The 16,537-nt window shown below is 37.0% G+C and overlaps 1 protein-coding gene across 1 annotated transcript; it reads left to right on the plus strand.

Moving 5' to 3' along the window:
• Nucleotides 1–219: 219 nt before the first annotated feature.
• dcaf8 (DDB1 and CUL4 associated factor 8) lies at nucleotides 220–16,086 on the plus strand. Its single transcript, XM_056478913.1, has 13 exons — nucleotides 220–474; nucleotides 1,221–1,290; nucleotides 3,327–3,422; nucleotides 4,473–5,098; nucleotides 6,975–7,115; nucleotides 7,433–7,527; nucleotides 9,163–9,273; nucleotides 9,892–10,022; nucleotides 10,119–10,226; nucleotides 10,387–10,517; nucleotides 11,479–11,598; nucleotides 13,389–13,505; nucleotides 13,954–16,086. Exons 2-13 carry the CDS (start codon nucleotides 1,254–1,256, stop codon nucleotides 14,062–14,064), a joined length of 1,824 nt encoding a protein of 607 aa, XP_056334888.1. The 5' UTR covers nucleotides 220–474; nucleotides 1,221–1,253; the 3' UTR covers nucleotides 14,065–16,086.
• Nucleotides 16,087–16,537: the final 451 nt, after the last annotated feature.

Consider the following 16,537-nt stretch of genomic DNA (forward strand, 5'->3'; position numbering starts at 1 on the left):
TGGAAATAATAAGTGATACACAAACGTTTATTGTTATTAATATTGTTATTGTTGTTACTAAATTGGTAGTTAATATTGAGTGCAAAAAAAATCTTGTGCGTGTATATTTTTAGCGTGACCATAATCCATCACATAGTGTTTACTGTAAAAATACGTGCTGCTTTGTTCGTGAATCCAGACGCACTTCCGGAGAGCGAGCGTCTTGCCGGAAAAAGAAAGAGAAAAAAGAAAGAGAAAGAAAAAAACAGAAGTGCTAACGAAGCAGGGCAGTGAAAACATAAACACTGTGGGCACGACCGAAAACGTGACCTAAATCTGCGGGCTTTTTGCGCATCGCCACCGCCTGAGGTTGTTGAGGGCACATCTCACTAATGTGTCGAGCTTTTGTTTGCGCTTGACTCGAAGGTGAAGGAAGGAAAATCTGCGCAGAGGATTAACAAGTGCGGAGACTTTGGGCCTACAGTAACGTTAGAGGTAACACCGTTCGCTAGTTAGCTCTCCATTTTCACGCCACGACAAGTGTTTACATGTTGTCAGCTTGAACCAACAATCATAACAGACTCTCCGCGGACGCGTCGAGTTCGCCTTACGGGTGCACGACAGATTACACGATGTTTTCCCGTCTAGACGATTTTGTAAACTTGACAACATATATCTCTTTGTTCAAACTGAAGAGCCACTGCTTGCTTGCCAAGAGCCGTGTGTGCGCTTGCAAAACTAGCCAGCAGCTTTTCTATTTTTGACTAGGGTAATGCCACAAAAGCAATTGCTAAGATTAGTTAGCACATTAGCTAGTCGCAGCCAGTTTACTGCGCAGTCACAAACATAAACATTGCTAACTTTGCTGCTGTCTAATGGTCGTTTGCAGTGGACTAGATTGGACTAGGCAATGTTATGGTCATTGCGATTAGAGTGTTTATCATAGTGTCCAAGTAGGCTTATTTTGCCATTTTTAGCTGATGTCAGGGATCCTGTCAGCTCGGTCAGCCTAAGAGGTCAGCACCTTTTAAATGTGTCAGAATGGCAAACATGTGTTTGTTGTGCTCACAAGTTTGAAGACCTGTTTTTTGATCGAAATCAGTGATTGGAATCCATCTGTCAATATGCTTTAGATGTATCATCAAAGCTACTTGACCGTAAAATATAGTGTAGTTGGTAATCTGGTGAACATACTGGAGTATGATTTAATTAAAGTAACATGGTCTCTTTTTTTTCTTAAGGGTCTCTTCTGTCAGAAGAGACAATCAGACAGAATGAGCGATACAGGTGGTAAATCCAGCATCCCAAATGGTAAGTCAACAACTTGTTTTAGCTTTGTTTACTTGCTTATTAAAAGGATTTGTTCTCCTAAAACTAAAATTTAGGTGAAGTTTCAACCAGGGTGCGAATTACACATTGACAATTGGGGGGAGGTCAAGTTTTATGGTTATGTTCGGTAATATGCCTCAGTGAATCAAAGTTACATATTTAATTCAATTACATCTAATTTATTAATCAAACATAAGTTTTTGTTTTGAGGGATATTGAGTGGTTCTCAATGACATTTGGGATATTAAATAAAAAGTGATAGGCTTGCATTATTGCACCTATTAATGGCCATGAAAGACTGCAAATATTTTTATTTTACTGTTTAACTTCCATGTGCGAGCAAGTGTATAATAAAATACAAGCTATGTATCTAGTTTTATGACAACCTACAGTACAAATCTTACAAGAAACATGTTTGAATATTTACGCTGTCTGTTGGCGCTCTAGATTTGCCAGAATTAAACCACTAGATTAATATTTTGGGTCAAACATGCATTCACAATGATATGAACCATTATAGGAGTTGTCAAATATATATTTTTACGTTATCTATTATTTTAATTAGTAATATTTTTTTAAGATGCAGAGCAAACTATTTCTTAACTATTAAAGGGCAGACATCTTGTTTTGATGTTTTTCAGGGGGGTTAGTGTGTTAATTAGAAGGGTCAGACCCCCACAAACCCCCTGTAATTGGCATCCGGGTTCCAACCACATGTTGTCCTCTTTTCTAAACAGCATGTGGAACATAATTTCTCATTATCAATATTATATTCTCTTTAGGATGAAATTAGGTAGTGCTTTTAACAGCCATGCTTCTAAATTCATTCATTCATGTTCGGCTTAGTCCCTTTATTAATCAGGGGTCACCACAGTGGAATGAACCGCCAACTTATCCAGCAAATGTTTTAAGCACGGATGCCCTTTCAGCTGCAACCTGACACTGGAAAACACCCATACACACTTATTCACACACACTACGGCCACTTTAGTTTATTCAATTCACTTATAGCGCATGCCTTTGGACTGTCGGAGAAAACCGGAGCACTCAGAGGAAACCCAAGCAAACTCCACACAAAAATGTCAACTGGCCCAGCTAGGACTCAAACCAGCGATCTTCTTGCTGTGGGGTGATCGTGCTACCCACTGTGCCATCGTGACGCCCCATGCTTCTAAATGTCACCGTAAAATACTTCAATGTTATTCACGTGACTTTTGAAGCAATGTCGTAGCTTTGAATGAAGACCAGACCAACATTTCATTCTTTCCAAACTGATAATCTTCACCTCATTTGTAGCTGGTCTGTTATGTCTTGCTTTGTGTCAGATGTCATTATTCTTAAAATCAAATTTTTTTCAAGGAAACAAAATTAAATGGGATCAATATGACATGAGAGTGCATAAAGTTTTGGGTGAAATACTTCTAATCTGTTCACATGATGTCAATTAGGGCTGCACGATATTGGAAATTTTTAACGTGGCCATATTTTTTTTTTTTATTCTGCAATATATATTGTGATATAAATACAATTTCACTACATGAGTTGAATTAATGTTTGTAAAGAATTTTTAATTTTAGGTTGATTTGGATGATTCTGTTGGAGCGTGCATAAATGATGATAAACGGTCTACAAGCAAAAATATATTCAACAAAGAAAAAGATACAAATTAAATAAACACCGTCTTATTGTTACACAAGGAGTTAAAATGTGTTCAGATGTACAGTAATTGAATAATCACATGTAAAAAAAATACTGCATATTCTTCTTTTTATAAACAATTCAATAAAATTTATCATTATTAATTTTTCAAAGTTACAAATGGAACAATTTTTTACACCTGAATACTTTTATAACCCTCATATCCCTCGGTCACAGGCCTCATAAACACTAAATTATAATCCAGGCACATCGTGATGTGACTATTGCGAATGATCACATTGTGACATCGATGTTGAATCGATATATTGTTCAGCCCTAATGTCAAAACCAACTTTTTTTTATGTCTGGCACTTTACCAGGTGGTTCTGATGATCCAGAACCTGGGGAAGGAAGAGGGGAGGCTGATACATCTGATGCATCTGCAGCAGCAGAGGCCCAGGCCAGTCCTGAGTCAGGTATGGAAACCAGTAGTCTTACTGTAACTGTCATTTACACTTCCGTTCATAACTTTGAGGTCGGTAGTAACTTATTAATGCACTTGAATGTAATCTAATAAAGGTTTTTTATGTTCAGCAAAGCTGCAGTTATTTTATAATTAAATAATTACACAGCAACCATTACACCAGTCTTCAGTAGCTGTGTTTCCATTTAGCTTTTTTGTGCATGCTTGATATTGTAGTAAAAAGCAGTAAGATGCATATGAATTCTAAAATGTGTAAAAAAAATTCAATAAAAGAAAATTATTTGTGCCAGATAATGTGTCTAAACAACAAACATTAATGCAAACTATGATGAAAGCACATCTCTATATAAAAGACAAAATGTGATGTGATTGAATGACTCAGCCGATTGATCTCGCTCCACAACATCTTAGGGATAGTTCACTTTGAAAATGAAAAAAAACCACAACAATACATTTAGGGCAAATTTTACTACTATTTCTTTATGTGGTTTTCCCTGTTAGGAAGAGGTAAAATTTGTAGTTTTTACTGTTAATCATCAGTTGGCACTGTTAACCCTTTATATAGGCCTGTGCAAATAAAAGCTTAGTTTCTGGATTTTATACAGTTATATGGAGTATAACAGCAAATTTATGTGTCTGTATGTGTGCCTGTGAGTGTGTGAGAGTGACCTTTGCACACTTACCTTGATGTGTCTGAGAAAATCAAAATATGCTCCTCAGTTCTCAGAACTACAAGGAGTAAACAAAAACAAAGAGGCTGTATTTATTCACTGGCTGCCTTTTGATGTTGAGAAGTATGAACAGCCCCTATGTGAAATGCTTGTGTTTTCTTGATGGTAAATCCAGTTTAAAACCTTAAACCTTTTCATCCCAAACATAACGAAAGGGTAGTAATTTTGAACAGTGCACAAGGGATAAAAAAAACGTACTCTGGGTTTTTGGATTTTGCATTAGAAATTTGGATATTGTTGGTCACATTGACCAATAAATAAATAAATAAATAAGCAGTGTGTCACCAATTGGTCATTCTTTATCTTCACAGCGAATTTGAATTCAGCTGCAGAGGGAAGTGAGGGTGGTCAGGACAAGCTGATGGCGGACTCTGAGCAGAAGCAGGGTCTGGCTGAAGAGGAGGACACCGACAGCATGGATGGCAGTGGGTTGTACTCCCTCACTGAAGAAGGAGAGCGGGAGAGTGAAGGAGGAGGGAGGGGAAAAGATGAAGGTAAGAGATCAGCCAGGAAGAGGAATCGACCAAGCGGTGGAGCCGCACATCACTCTTCTAGTTCAGATGATGACGATGAAAATGAGGACGACGATGATGTTGAGGAGGAGGACGAGCAAGCCATGGAAGCATGGCTAGGAGCAGACTTGTGTGACCTGAGTCGTCCATCGTGGCGTGCCGTTCCTTCACTACGGGCCCGAGAGATCGGCCGGGATTCACAGCAGTTTGTGAGGAGGGTGTGTGGGGCACGGGGTCTGGTGCAGAGGCTGGAGCTGCAGGGCCGTCTGGAGAGACACACGGGCTGTGTGAACACCCTTCACTTTAACCCCTCTGGCACCAGACTGGCTTCCGGAAGTGATGACCTCCGCGTGGTCATCTGGGACTGGGCTCGCAGAAAGGCAGAGCTGGAGTTTGACAGCGGGCATAAAAGCAATGTCTTCCAGGTGAGGAAGCTCCGTTCACCTGATTGATGGTGTTTAAAACTCTCAAATGTTTATATTTAAAAACCAATGTACACCTCTATGTTTGGTAAAACTGTTACTTTAAATGTTTTTTTTTTCTTATTTATATATTTTTTATTTATATATTTTTTGCTAAAGGCGACATTTAGGAGTTTGAAAATATAAGGGTGGTCTTGAAATTTTTATATTCGCCATTTTTTAGATAATTTAGTAGTCAAAATATAAATTAATGTTGTAAATAACATTGTACGTGTGTAAAATAAATTATTCCTGGGATGACAAAGCTGATATTTCAACAATAAATCATATAAAGGGCACCTATGATGAAAATCTACTTTTGGAAGCTGTTTGGACCAAACTGTTTGTAGGTATTGGAGAGACGCAAGCACGATAACACTCTTATAATACTCAATAATAACTCAATAATACTACTTTTTTTTTTACTGCCATTAAAATATGATCCAAATTCCTGAAATTCTGAGTCCCACTGCAACGCAACTTAGGAGTGCGCTTTCCCCACCCACCATCTTGATTGACATTCTCACATTAACATATTGATTAACAGTCTTGTACAGTCTCCATAGTAATGCGTATAATCATATCCACAAGACAGGACATGCGCGAAGCAAATGGGATTATAAGATCTGTTCAGCTCGCTGTGATTGACTGCACCTCAATAAGTTTTATAAGTTTAAAACATTTTTAAAAATGTTTGTCATAAAGAGAGTAAAATCGCTATGTAATAGCAACACAATTATAAAAGATGTCAGTCCTGGTTTGTGGTCTTAAATCAGGTTTAATTTTGTACATTAACATAACGGATGTCCATACAGCAGTGGATATTAACGTGTATCTTGTTACATTTGCCATGACATTGTATGTGACTCATTGTTGCAGAAAGGCTTGAATTAACTCCACAACAAATGTATCAAATAACCGTTGGGAAAGTGCCTACTGTAGTGCTGTATGTGTATGCTACGCGCATCAGAGCAATACAGAAAAATCTCTTTGGCTCTGACACACACATGGGAACAGTGGGTGGGGATAACCAGATTATCATTGAAGGCACAGGCAGCAAAAACAGCTACAATGCCTTAACAGCTCAAATTTCCCAGATTCAGAAAGTATATTATAATAAATAATCTGATGGATATTTTGAGCTGAAACTTTACAGGCACAAAAGGCTCGTCTTAAATCTTGAAAAAGGGGTAAAATAGGTGCCCTTTAATATTTATTTCTTAATAGGTTTTTACAATCATTTAGTCACATGATCTTTCATCATTCTAAATCACTGATTTGGTGGTTAAGAAACATTTATTATAATTAATAAATATTCTAAACAACGGTTAATATTTTTGTGGATGCATTTGGCATGACTGTTTTAGGATTCATTGTTGTAATCAAATTCAATAGAAGAGCATTAATTTGCTAGAAAGCTTAATTAAAATGCTGAACAATTAATGCATCCTTAATAGAAGCTTTAGGAGATTGTTTCTCAATCACGTTCCTGGAGGACCACCAACACTGCATGTTTTGGATGTCTCCTTTGTCTGTCACACCCATTAAAGGTCTTTCAGTCTCTGCTAATGAGCTGGTGATCTTAATCAGGTGTGTTTTGTTAAGGACACATGGAAAATGTGCAGAGCTGGTGATCCTCCAAAATTGTGGTTGAGAAACACCACTTTATGGTATTTTAGAAGAGTTTAGAATCTTTGCATTATTTAAAAATGTTAAATCTATCTATCTAACTTGGCTGTATATTTCGATCCAGTTTAAATTGGTGTTGTGTTTTTGTTTGACAGAAACCGCTTTTTTAAATGGAGAAACTTCCTTCTTTTATTTATTATTCTGTCCCCAGGCAAAGTTCCTCCCACACAGCGGTGACTCCACATTGGCCATGTGTGCCCGAGATGGACAGATCAGAGTGGCAGAACTGTCTGCCACACAACGATGCAAGAACACCAAAAGAGTGGCCCAGCATAAAGGTGCAGCTCATAAGGTATGAGTTTTGTTGAATTGTTTGACATTAATAATTGATGACAATCGGAATTCAAAGATTAAGACCTAACAGTTATTCGGATGTGTGGATTCGCACTAAATTAACAATTTAACCATGGTTAACCTAAACCAATCAGCTTTGAAATCTTTAACTGTTTGGAGCTGAGCATTAGTTGACTAGTTCATTAGTCAACAGTGTGCAACATCTTTCAAAGAATCAGAAGAATAATTCTGTACTTGAAGCGATTGTTTTATTGATTTATGGCAAAAAAAAATCACATGTGAATGCTTGTGATTTTTATTTATTTATTTTCTTAGCTTGCACTGGAGCCAGACTCTCCCTGCTCTTTCCTCTCCGCTGGTGAAGATGCAGTAGTGTTCGGCATTGACCTGCGTTTAGACAGACCTGCCAAGTGAGTGCAAAGTCATGTCACAAACAGCCCTAAAATTGCCAGAGGAAAAGAAATGAAGCACTTCAGCCAAGCGACAGGAGCAGGATTAGATATCCTACAAAGAATTGTGTCAGCAGCTAGATGAGTCAGTGGAAGCTTCTGTCTCATGCTATTATATGGTTTACTTGACAGTGGTCCTTTTCAATTTGTGTAACGCTGCTGATGCTTTTGGGAAACACCTCGTGTTAATTATATTGCTTTCTGTCGGTATGCTATTAAAGAGTCCCTATTTTGCATTATAAAGGGTCATATTTTGGTTTTTGGGGTCTCCAACAGTAGGCTGATATGCATGCAAGGTCAAAAAACACTTTCATTGTTCTATAATAAGCATTATTTTTACCCAATTATCCCAACAACTCCCATATGATTCGTTTAGTGATTCATTTGTAATGTATGACGCACATTCATTATTAATCCATATAGTGGCAAAAGTTGAACTTATTTGGAAATTGAACGCATCGCACGTGTATGAACAACTGAAGGCCAAAGCAACGGCAAACCGCAGAGGATCAGTAACGCGTTCAAATTGGTAAAGGAAGAAGCACAAGTCTTTTTAACATGGTTTTGGACGCAACATGTGAAGGTTTAACCTGAGAGATACAGTACAAGCACTAATCTACAATAGATAAGTAATTACAAGCCGTACGGGGGCGATTACAACTTACAACACACAATTAAATACATATCCTGTGATCCCTGCTCTCCGCTAGTGTCTAAATGGAAAGGCGCGTTCACGTTTTACCGGATTCGGCACTTCATATTTGGTTATCACGTTTTACCGTATCGATGTCGACGCGTTCAAGCAAAAGAACCCGAACACAACATGATTCATTTATTCGACTCTTGAGTTGACTATTTCATCAGAATCAAGAATCAATAGTTTTAAACACTGCACACTTTCAGATTTAAAACTCAGCTGGATGTTTTTATTCACTTAGAGCTGTGTTACACACTGCATGGAAGGTCATTTTCAAAAACCCATAACAGGGGCTCTTTAAAAAAACTGCTGCATTTATCAAATTAACAACAATTTGACTACATTTCAAATGTTTTAAGGCTTGAAAGATTAAAAAACATAATCAGTCAATACTTTTATTCAACAATGATATATTAAAGTGGTGTAAAACAGGAGTATGTTTTATTTTTTACATTGATCTAAAAATGTAATGTTTCATGAGCACCTTTTTAGTTTATTACATTACGATGTAATTTCATATGATGCAGAAGACTGGAGTAAATGCTACTTTGCATCACAGGAGTAAATTACATTTGAAACAATTATATTTTCTTTTTTTAACCACAAAAATAATCATTTTAAACAGATTATAATTTTAAAAAATGATATTTTAAATTAACATAAAATGTTTTATGGCATTATACTTACTCCCAGAACTACTCTTTTGATCCTAAAAAAATATATTTTATCCTCTAGCAACGTTATAGATTTTTTTGTAGCAGAAATGCAACATAATGTCTGAGTAGCTTTATTGAAAGGAATGGCTGTGATTCACAGGATACATAACATGCCTATGTTCTATATTAAGCGTACACTCTAGCTTACTGACCTACCATTTTCCCATTTTTTTTTATTCTCAGCAAACTGGTAGTGGTGAAGGAAGGTGAAAAGAAGGTAGGACTATACACCATTTATGTGAACCCAGCCAACACACATCACTTTGCTGTGGGTGGCAGAGACCAGTATGTCAGGTGAGACCAACAAAGTCATGCTGCTGTCTTTTGTTTTATGCAATTTAAAACATTCCTGAATATCCAGTGCCATTGTATTTCTGTCTTTAAAATTTCAAGCTTCTTCTGCTGTCAAACATGATACCTGATCCTGTAGGGCTGGCCTGATAAACAATATCATATCGAATCGCAATAAAATTTATGTCGATTAGGATGATAAGCTCTGGACATTATTACTCGATATTATTCCTAATCACCAAGGATCAGCCAATCACACAGCAGATATATGCAACAACAGGAATCTTTAATTGTGTTGATATTAGAGATTCACTGAATTTTTTCGCCAAATATAGCTCTTGTTGCGTCACCCAGTATTGGTTAGCACGCTCGTTTCCCTTTCTGGTCAGCAGTGTCCACCTTCAGTCATGGTTGGGATACTCTTTTAAAGGTGGAAGCAACTTGTATCGAAATATATATTGTTATCATTCAATATAGAAAATAGTTTTCGAGATTGTATTTTTGCCATATCGCCCAGCCCTATGATCCTGTTATTTCTCCAATGTTAGGCTGCCAGTAGATAAAGGGCTGCTGTTCTGCATCACTTACTGATTCTGTCCCTTCCTGTTTCATATGTGATAGGATCTATGACCAGAGAAAGATAAATGAACACGATAATAACGGTGTGCTTAAGAAGTTTTGTCCCTCCCAATTGGTGTCCAGCGAATCCAAAACAAACATTACCTGCTTAGTGTACAGCCATGACGGCACAGGTAATATGCTCCAAATTTGGCTCTTGTATTATTGCATGGCTTTTATTAAACTCTTCACATGTTGCAGAATTCAAAGTGTGTTGTACTGCATTTCAGAGCTGCTGGCAAGTTATAATGATGAGGACATCTACCTTTTCGACTCTAGCCACAGTGATGGAGCAGATTACCGCCGGAAATACAAGGGCCACCGCAACAATGCTACAGGTCTGAAACCTGAATGCTTTTATTTGGTTCAGTTGTGACATAATTCTTGTATAACACCTTAGCTTGTGTGTTTTCACCAAAATAGATTCTGTTTTTGAAAAATACAGTCTTTAACCATCTCCCCCTTTTCCTCTTTCCTGTTTGGAACCTGCTCCTCAAGTGAAGGGAGTTAACTTCTACGGTCCCTGTAGTGAGTTTGTTGTTAGTGGCAGTGACTGTGGACACATCTACCTGTGGGATAAGAACTCTGCTCGGGTGGTTCAGTTTATGGAGGGAGACCGAGGAGGAGTGGTATGATACTGTCATGTTACCAAACTAATTATCAAAAGCCATATTTTATGAAAAAATAAGTCTTTAAAGTCACACCAGGTTACACTGTTGTAAAAATGTCTTAAAGGTCCCATGAAGTGCTTTAAATTGTGCAGTTTTATTTGATGTTTGACGTAAATGTGGACATAAAGTAGCTCCACTCCTTTTTGAAAAAATGCCTATAGCGTTTAGTTTTTAATCAAAGCTCAGCCAGTGAGTGTGGTTGAGCTCAAGTGCATCAAATTAAAAGCAAATAATAATCATCTTGAAGGGGTGGGGTGTGTCAGATACTAGAGAGCATTTGATTGGTCAAACTGATGAGAAACTGGAGTATGAGATGACGTGAAAAAAATAAAACGTTAATCCATTTAGGCGGAAGTGACAAACAGCTATCTTTACATGTTTATGTCAGTGTTATATCTATTATGCACAAATTTTGTCACTGTGACTTCACTAAAAAGAACAATTTAATGCCAGTACATAAATACATTTTCTTGAATAATTGCTATAAATAAGTTAAAGGGAATCTATTGTTCTTTAACATTGTTGGTGACACACACCACTAGCTGTGCTGCCACAGCAAACAAACCCAGAATTGAACCATGGCTCCAATACCATGTACCAAACCATAGCATTGGTGTATCATTACAACCCTAAAAATGTATATAGGTCTTTATGCTATACAAGTTTAATTCAAATGTAAATTATATAAAATAGGCTGCCAGTAGCCATAACTCACCTGATGCTGGTAGGTCATGTAGTAGTGTACTGTACATACTAGTATGTCTCATTTGTCACACATTTGAAATGTATTTATTATTGAAATAGTCACAGCTTATTTCAGATGATTAAAAACATTAGTTATATGCTTGAAAATAAGGTTGATCATTTAATTTCTGGTTTCCAAATTGATATGGAGGTAATGTTCCCGTTTTTTGCTCAGGTTAACTGTCTGGAGCCGCATCCTCATCTTCCAGGTTTAGCCACCAGTGGTTTGGACCATGATGTGAAACTGTGGGCGCCCACTGCTGAAAATCCCACAACACTAAAGGGACTTAAAGAGGTACATTATGTGCTGCAGACATTATCCTGAAATGCATATCATTTGAGGTTTAGTGGTCCCATTTGTGCCAGATTTAGATATACCAATTTAAATATGAGGTGATTTTTGCAATGTTTTTGATGGTCTCTTATGTTCAGTAAGGCTATATAATTTTGTCTTTAAATAATAATGCAATTCCTGTGTTGGCAAAACTAAATTTTTCATCAGATTTTAAACAAAGTTTAGCAGAAGATTTATTTGAATGGAAATCTTTTGTGACTGTCTAGAAGTCTTCAATGCTGTCACTTCTGATTGTTTTAGTGCAGGGGTGGCCAAACTTTTTCGTATGAAGGGCCGAAAACCAAATGTCATTGATAGCCATGGTCCAAAGATAAATATGCCAAATTATTTTACATTAACGCTACCATGTGTAATTTCTTAATTCATTTCATAATATTAAAAAATAAATAGAAAACATTACTGTTAACATAATCACATTTATTACACAGTGAAGTTCAATGCTGACTAGTCAAGCAGAAGCCATCTTTGCCTTGATTTGCTCACCAAAGTCTGCATTGCCTTCTATGCGTTTTATGTACATTTAACACTAAATCTGATTAACGTACAGCATTTACATTGAAACATTTAATTTCAGAAAGCTTTTCTGTAGCTTAACAATAAAACAAACAAATAAAAGTTTCCATTAAATTTGAAATGACAATCTCTGAACCTTTCTCAGATAAGATGGCAGGTCAAATCATAGGTTACCATGGGCCAATCTCTGTTTTAGCGCTTTCTTGTTGAATAAAAGTATCTGTTAATGTAGTCCTATATTTCATCTGGTTTTAAAACTTTGAAATATTTTGACATTTCACGGTATGAAAATCCCATAGAAATCACCAGGAGTTAAAAATATAATGCATTACCTTTTTTCAGCTTATATGTAAAATATCATTCAAAAGTTCAGGGTCAGTAAACTTTAACAAGACACTTAAAATATATATATGTTTTGTGTTTGGTAAGGATGCATTACATTTTTAAAAAGTAATGGTGAGGTCAAAGAGTCAGTTTCCACAAAAGTATTAAGTAGAGAAAATCTTTTCTTTGTGGATTTTAAACAGATTCTGTGCCCCAAATGTTCATATTATAACCATGGGTCATATGAAAGTGAAAACTGAAAATCACAGAAATAAATAGCATTTATAAATATACTGAAATAATATTTTGTCGTAGCGTGTGAAATTTAGTTCCAAAACATTTTTTGCCAATTTTTTTGCTACAGTGCTCAGCATATATGAGTGCACCCAAATCTCTCTTTTAAATTCATATTTGTAATAGGAAGCTATACAATATTATATTTGTGCATACACATAGTCAGTACTGAAGGCAAATCTGGAGCCTATCTAACAAAATAACTTACGATAACGGTCCAAAAACTAGTACAGCCAAATTTATATGTTATAGAAAAATATTAAATAAAAATTTTAAAAAGAGGAAAAATCAAGAGAAGCAGAAAAATTTTGTTGAAATTTTGTAGGATGTAATTTTTTATTATTTTTTTTTGCAATATTTTGCTTGAAATGAATTGTTTTATCTTTCAATTTCTAAATATATTTGGTGACTAAAATATTATTTTAATAAATATGTCTTAATGAATCTGTTTTGTTTTAATGCACCAAAATACACTGCCTATATTCACTGAGAAATGGCAAAAAATAATATTTATTTTCAAAGTTATGCTGAGCGCTATATAATCAGTATTTTGCTAATAGTTTTACTAAAATGTTTTGTATTTTAACCTGGCTAATTAGGTAATGAAGAAGAACAAGCGAGAGCGTGATGAAGACAGCGTTCGTCATGGTGACCAGTATGACACACAGCTCCTCTGGTTCCTGATGAGACACATGAGAAACCGAAGACCTCAACGGGTAAGAATTGAATGGAGAATTACCTGTAGATTGCATAATATGCAAGCCTCTCAGCTTGATCATGTTGTCCATTTCAATACAGTTTCAATACAGTTAGCACTGTCACCTCACAGCAAGAAGGTCTCTGGTTTGAGTCCCGGCTGGTCCAGTTGGCATTTCTGTGTGGAGTTTGCATGTTCTGCCAATGTTTGGTTTCCTCCAGATTTCCCACACAGTCCAAAGACATGTGGTATAGATGAATTGGATGAACTAAATTGACTGTAGTGTGTGAATGTGGGGGTTTATGGGTGTTCTCCAGTGCTGGGTTGCAGCTGGAAGGGCATTCGCTGTGTAAATCATATGCTGGAATAGTTGGCGGTTCATTCCGCTGTGGCGACCTCTGATAAATAAAGGAACTAAGCCGAAGGAAAATGAATAAATGTTTTCTCTCTTTTATTTCCTCTTATAGGCCCGACGAGGCGAGGGAGGAGAAGGTGACACAGATGAATCCTGGAGCTCACCAGAATCCTCTGATGAAGAAGACGGAGGGCCAGACCACGTGCAGTGCATGTCCTCCTGAGCCACACACACACACACACACAAACACACACAAATGCATACACTTTGCCATATATTTAAGCACATACATTCTAGTAACACACTGGTACATAAATAGACACTGAAAGGCCAGCAACAGACAAACGCACACACACAGCTTTATACACACAGTGTTAGGGAGATGGAAACGACTGGCAAAATCTGGCTTTATGCTCCACACACACACTCCAATGACATCGATAGGAGAGACCTGATATGGAGATACATATTTTTGATATATTTGCAACCACACACACAATTAACCACTCTGATTTTAGACCAACTTGGACAAAGGTGCAATTCATTTTCAGTTACAGCGGATGACGGAGAAATGTCGCCTCTGATGTTTTGCTGCCTTAGCCGATCAACAATCTTAGAAGCAGCATGTTACTTCAAGTCGCAAGGCTCAGAAGAGGAGGTTTCTCTGTCGTGTAGTAAAACAGTTGAAACTTTAGTTTGTTTGGAGCATGATGGGACAGCACGGATACACAAAGCAGATTACTATGATGATGAGTGTTACTTTATTCAAAACCAGCACCATCCTTTTCCCGGCCTCATCAGACCTGAACTGCCTCGGTCTCCGACAAAGACTGAGCTGATGTTTGTTATTTTCAGACTGCAATCTTCATCTTTGATATACTGTCATTGTGCGTCTGGCTGTTCCCATCCTGTCTATTCTTGGTTCTCTTCTCCTGTGTGTGTGTGTGCGTGTGTGTGTGTGTTTGCTGAAGCCAGACACAGTGAATATTTTCTCGAGGAAAATCATGCTCTCTTAGATCTGACTGAAGACGCAGAAGAATAGCCAGAGCCGCTTCATCTGGCTGTTTTTGCTTTGTTCCTCTCTCCCATGCTACTGAGTGCACTTTAATCAGGGATCTGCTTCAAGTTTTCAGTCTCTATGACGAGTGTGCACTTGGGGGGGAGGCATGCAATACTTGGATTAAATGTGTTTATTTTGATTAAGTTCTTTTGCTTTGCCCGGCAATTGCCCAAACTTATAGTGGACTTTTAAATTGAGTACAGATTTGAACACCAGCTCTTTTGGGTTTTTTGGATTTGCACTTGGGTGGAGATACTTGATGGAGGAACTCCAAAAGGCTTAAAAAAACGTTACTCTCTGTGGACTGCCGTCATTTTCTCAGCCCTGTCCACTAGAAAATTGAGAAGACGTACTTTAGAGCCAGTGATTTGTTCAATCCATGTTTCTTCCTCTGTCTTTTGTTTGAAGGAACATCCTCCAGATCTTCGCCTCGATGGTGAGGATTAAATGTAGCAGGATGTTTCCATGTTTTCCTGAAGAAACTAAAGCCATTTTTCATAAAAATGGTGGCTGTTCTCTGTCAGCGTTTGGATTCAGCTGGTTAAGCGCTAAACATGGATGGACTGTGACCTGTTGCATGTTGAAAAAAGTGATTATTTGTGAAGGATGGGTCATCGGCAGGCGCTGGAAAGCACTTGTAGGTACACAGGGAGGGGTAAGAAGCTTGAATTACTTTGCCCCTTTTTTCCTTCTTCTTTTGTGAGGGGAATAATATCTCAACTTTTCTCTTTTTGTATGAGAAGAATAACTTAAATGACTATGTATATACAAATATATAAAGATATTATATATAAATATTAAAAACATGTAAAAATCATCTTTAACCATTGCTCTTTTAAAGGGTGTCTAAATTTAATTGGTATTGATGCAGAGGTTTATATTGTACAAGACGAAATACTTTTAAATGAATGGAAAGCATTGGATCTATTTTTCTTTTTTCTGAATCACAACCCTAATTGTCACTGAAGTTCAAAGCATTAATTTCTGTTGATGTTCATTTGCTCATTCTCACTTGTCTGCTCAAAATGTCTGTCCTATCACTGGCATGTGTTTTTTTGTTTTTTCTTCTTTTTTTTTAAGGGTTTTGATTAGAGTTATCCCACCGCTGCCTAATATTGTGTTCTTTCAGTTCAGTTCAGACAACATGTACAATTTGTGCAGTAAAAAAAGAGAGAAAAATCTGTTCTTTTGTTTCTGACCAAGTGCCTTATTTTTTCAACTTCTTCATTTACTGTAAATACAGTCAAATTACATGCTGCCATATGCATGTGATCATAGCTTATATGTAGTTATTGATGTTTAATTAGTCGTACAGTGCATCCGGAAAGTATTCAAAGCGCTTGTCTTCTTCCACATATTACAGCCTTATTCCAAAATGGATTAAATTCATTTATTTCCTCCAAATTCTACACACAATATCCCATAATGACAATGTGAAAAAAGATTTTTTGAAATTGTTGCAAATTTATTAAAAATAAAAAACCTGAAAAGTCACATTATTTCACAACATGTTTTTGTGGTGTGCTTTGGGTCATTGTCCTGCTGGAAAATGAACCGTCGCCCCAGTCTGAGGTCAAGAGCACTCTGAAGCAGGTTTTCATTCAGGATGACTCTGTACATTGCTGCATTGATCTTT

The sequence above is a fragment of the Danio aesculapii genome, chromosome 2 (genome assembly GCF_903798145.1).
Source record: "Danio aesculapii chromosome 2, fDanAes4.1, whole genome shotgun sequence".
NCBI lineage: Eukaryota > Metazoa > Chordata > Actinopteri > Cypriniformes > Danionidae > Danio > Danio aesculapii.

Coding starts and splice junctions, on each gene's coding strand:
- dcaf8 (XM_056478913.1), top strand. CDS start 1,254: ATGAGCGATACAGGTGGTAAATCCAGCATCCCAAATG. Junction 5,099..6,974: donor ATAAAAGCAATGTCTTCCAG/GTGAGGAAGCTC, acceptor TTCTGTCCCCAG/GCAAAGTTCCTCCCACACAG. Junction 7,528..9,162: donor CGTTTAGACAGACCTGCCAA/GTGAGTGCAAAG, acceptor TTTTATTCTCAG/CAAACTGGTAGTGGTGAAGG.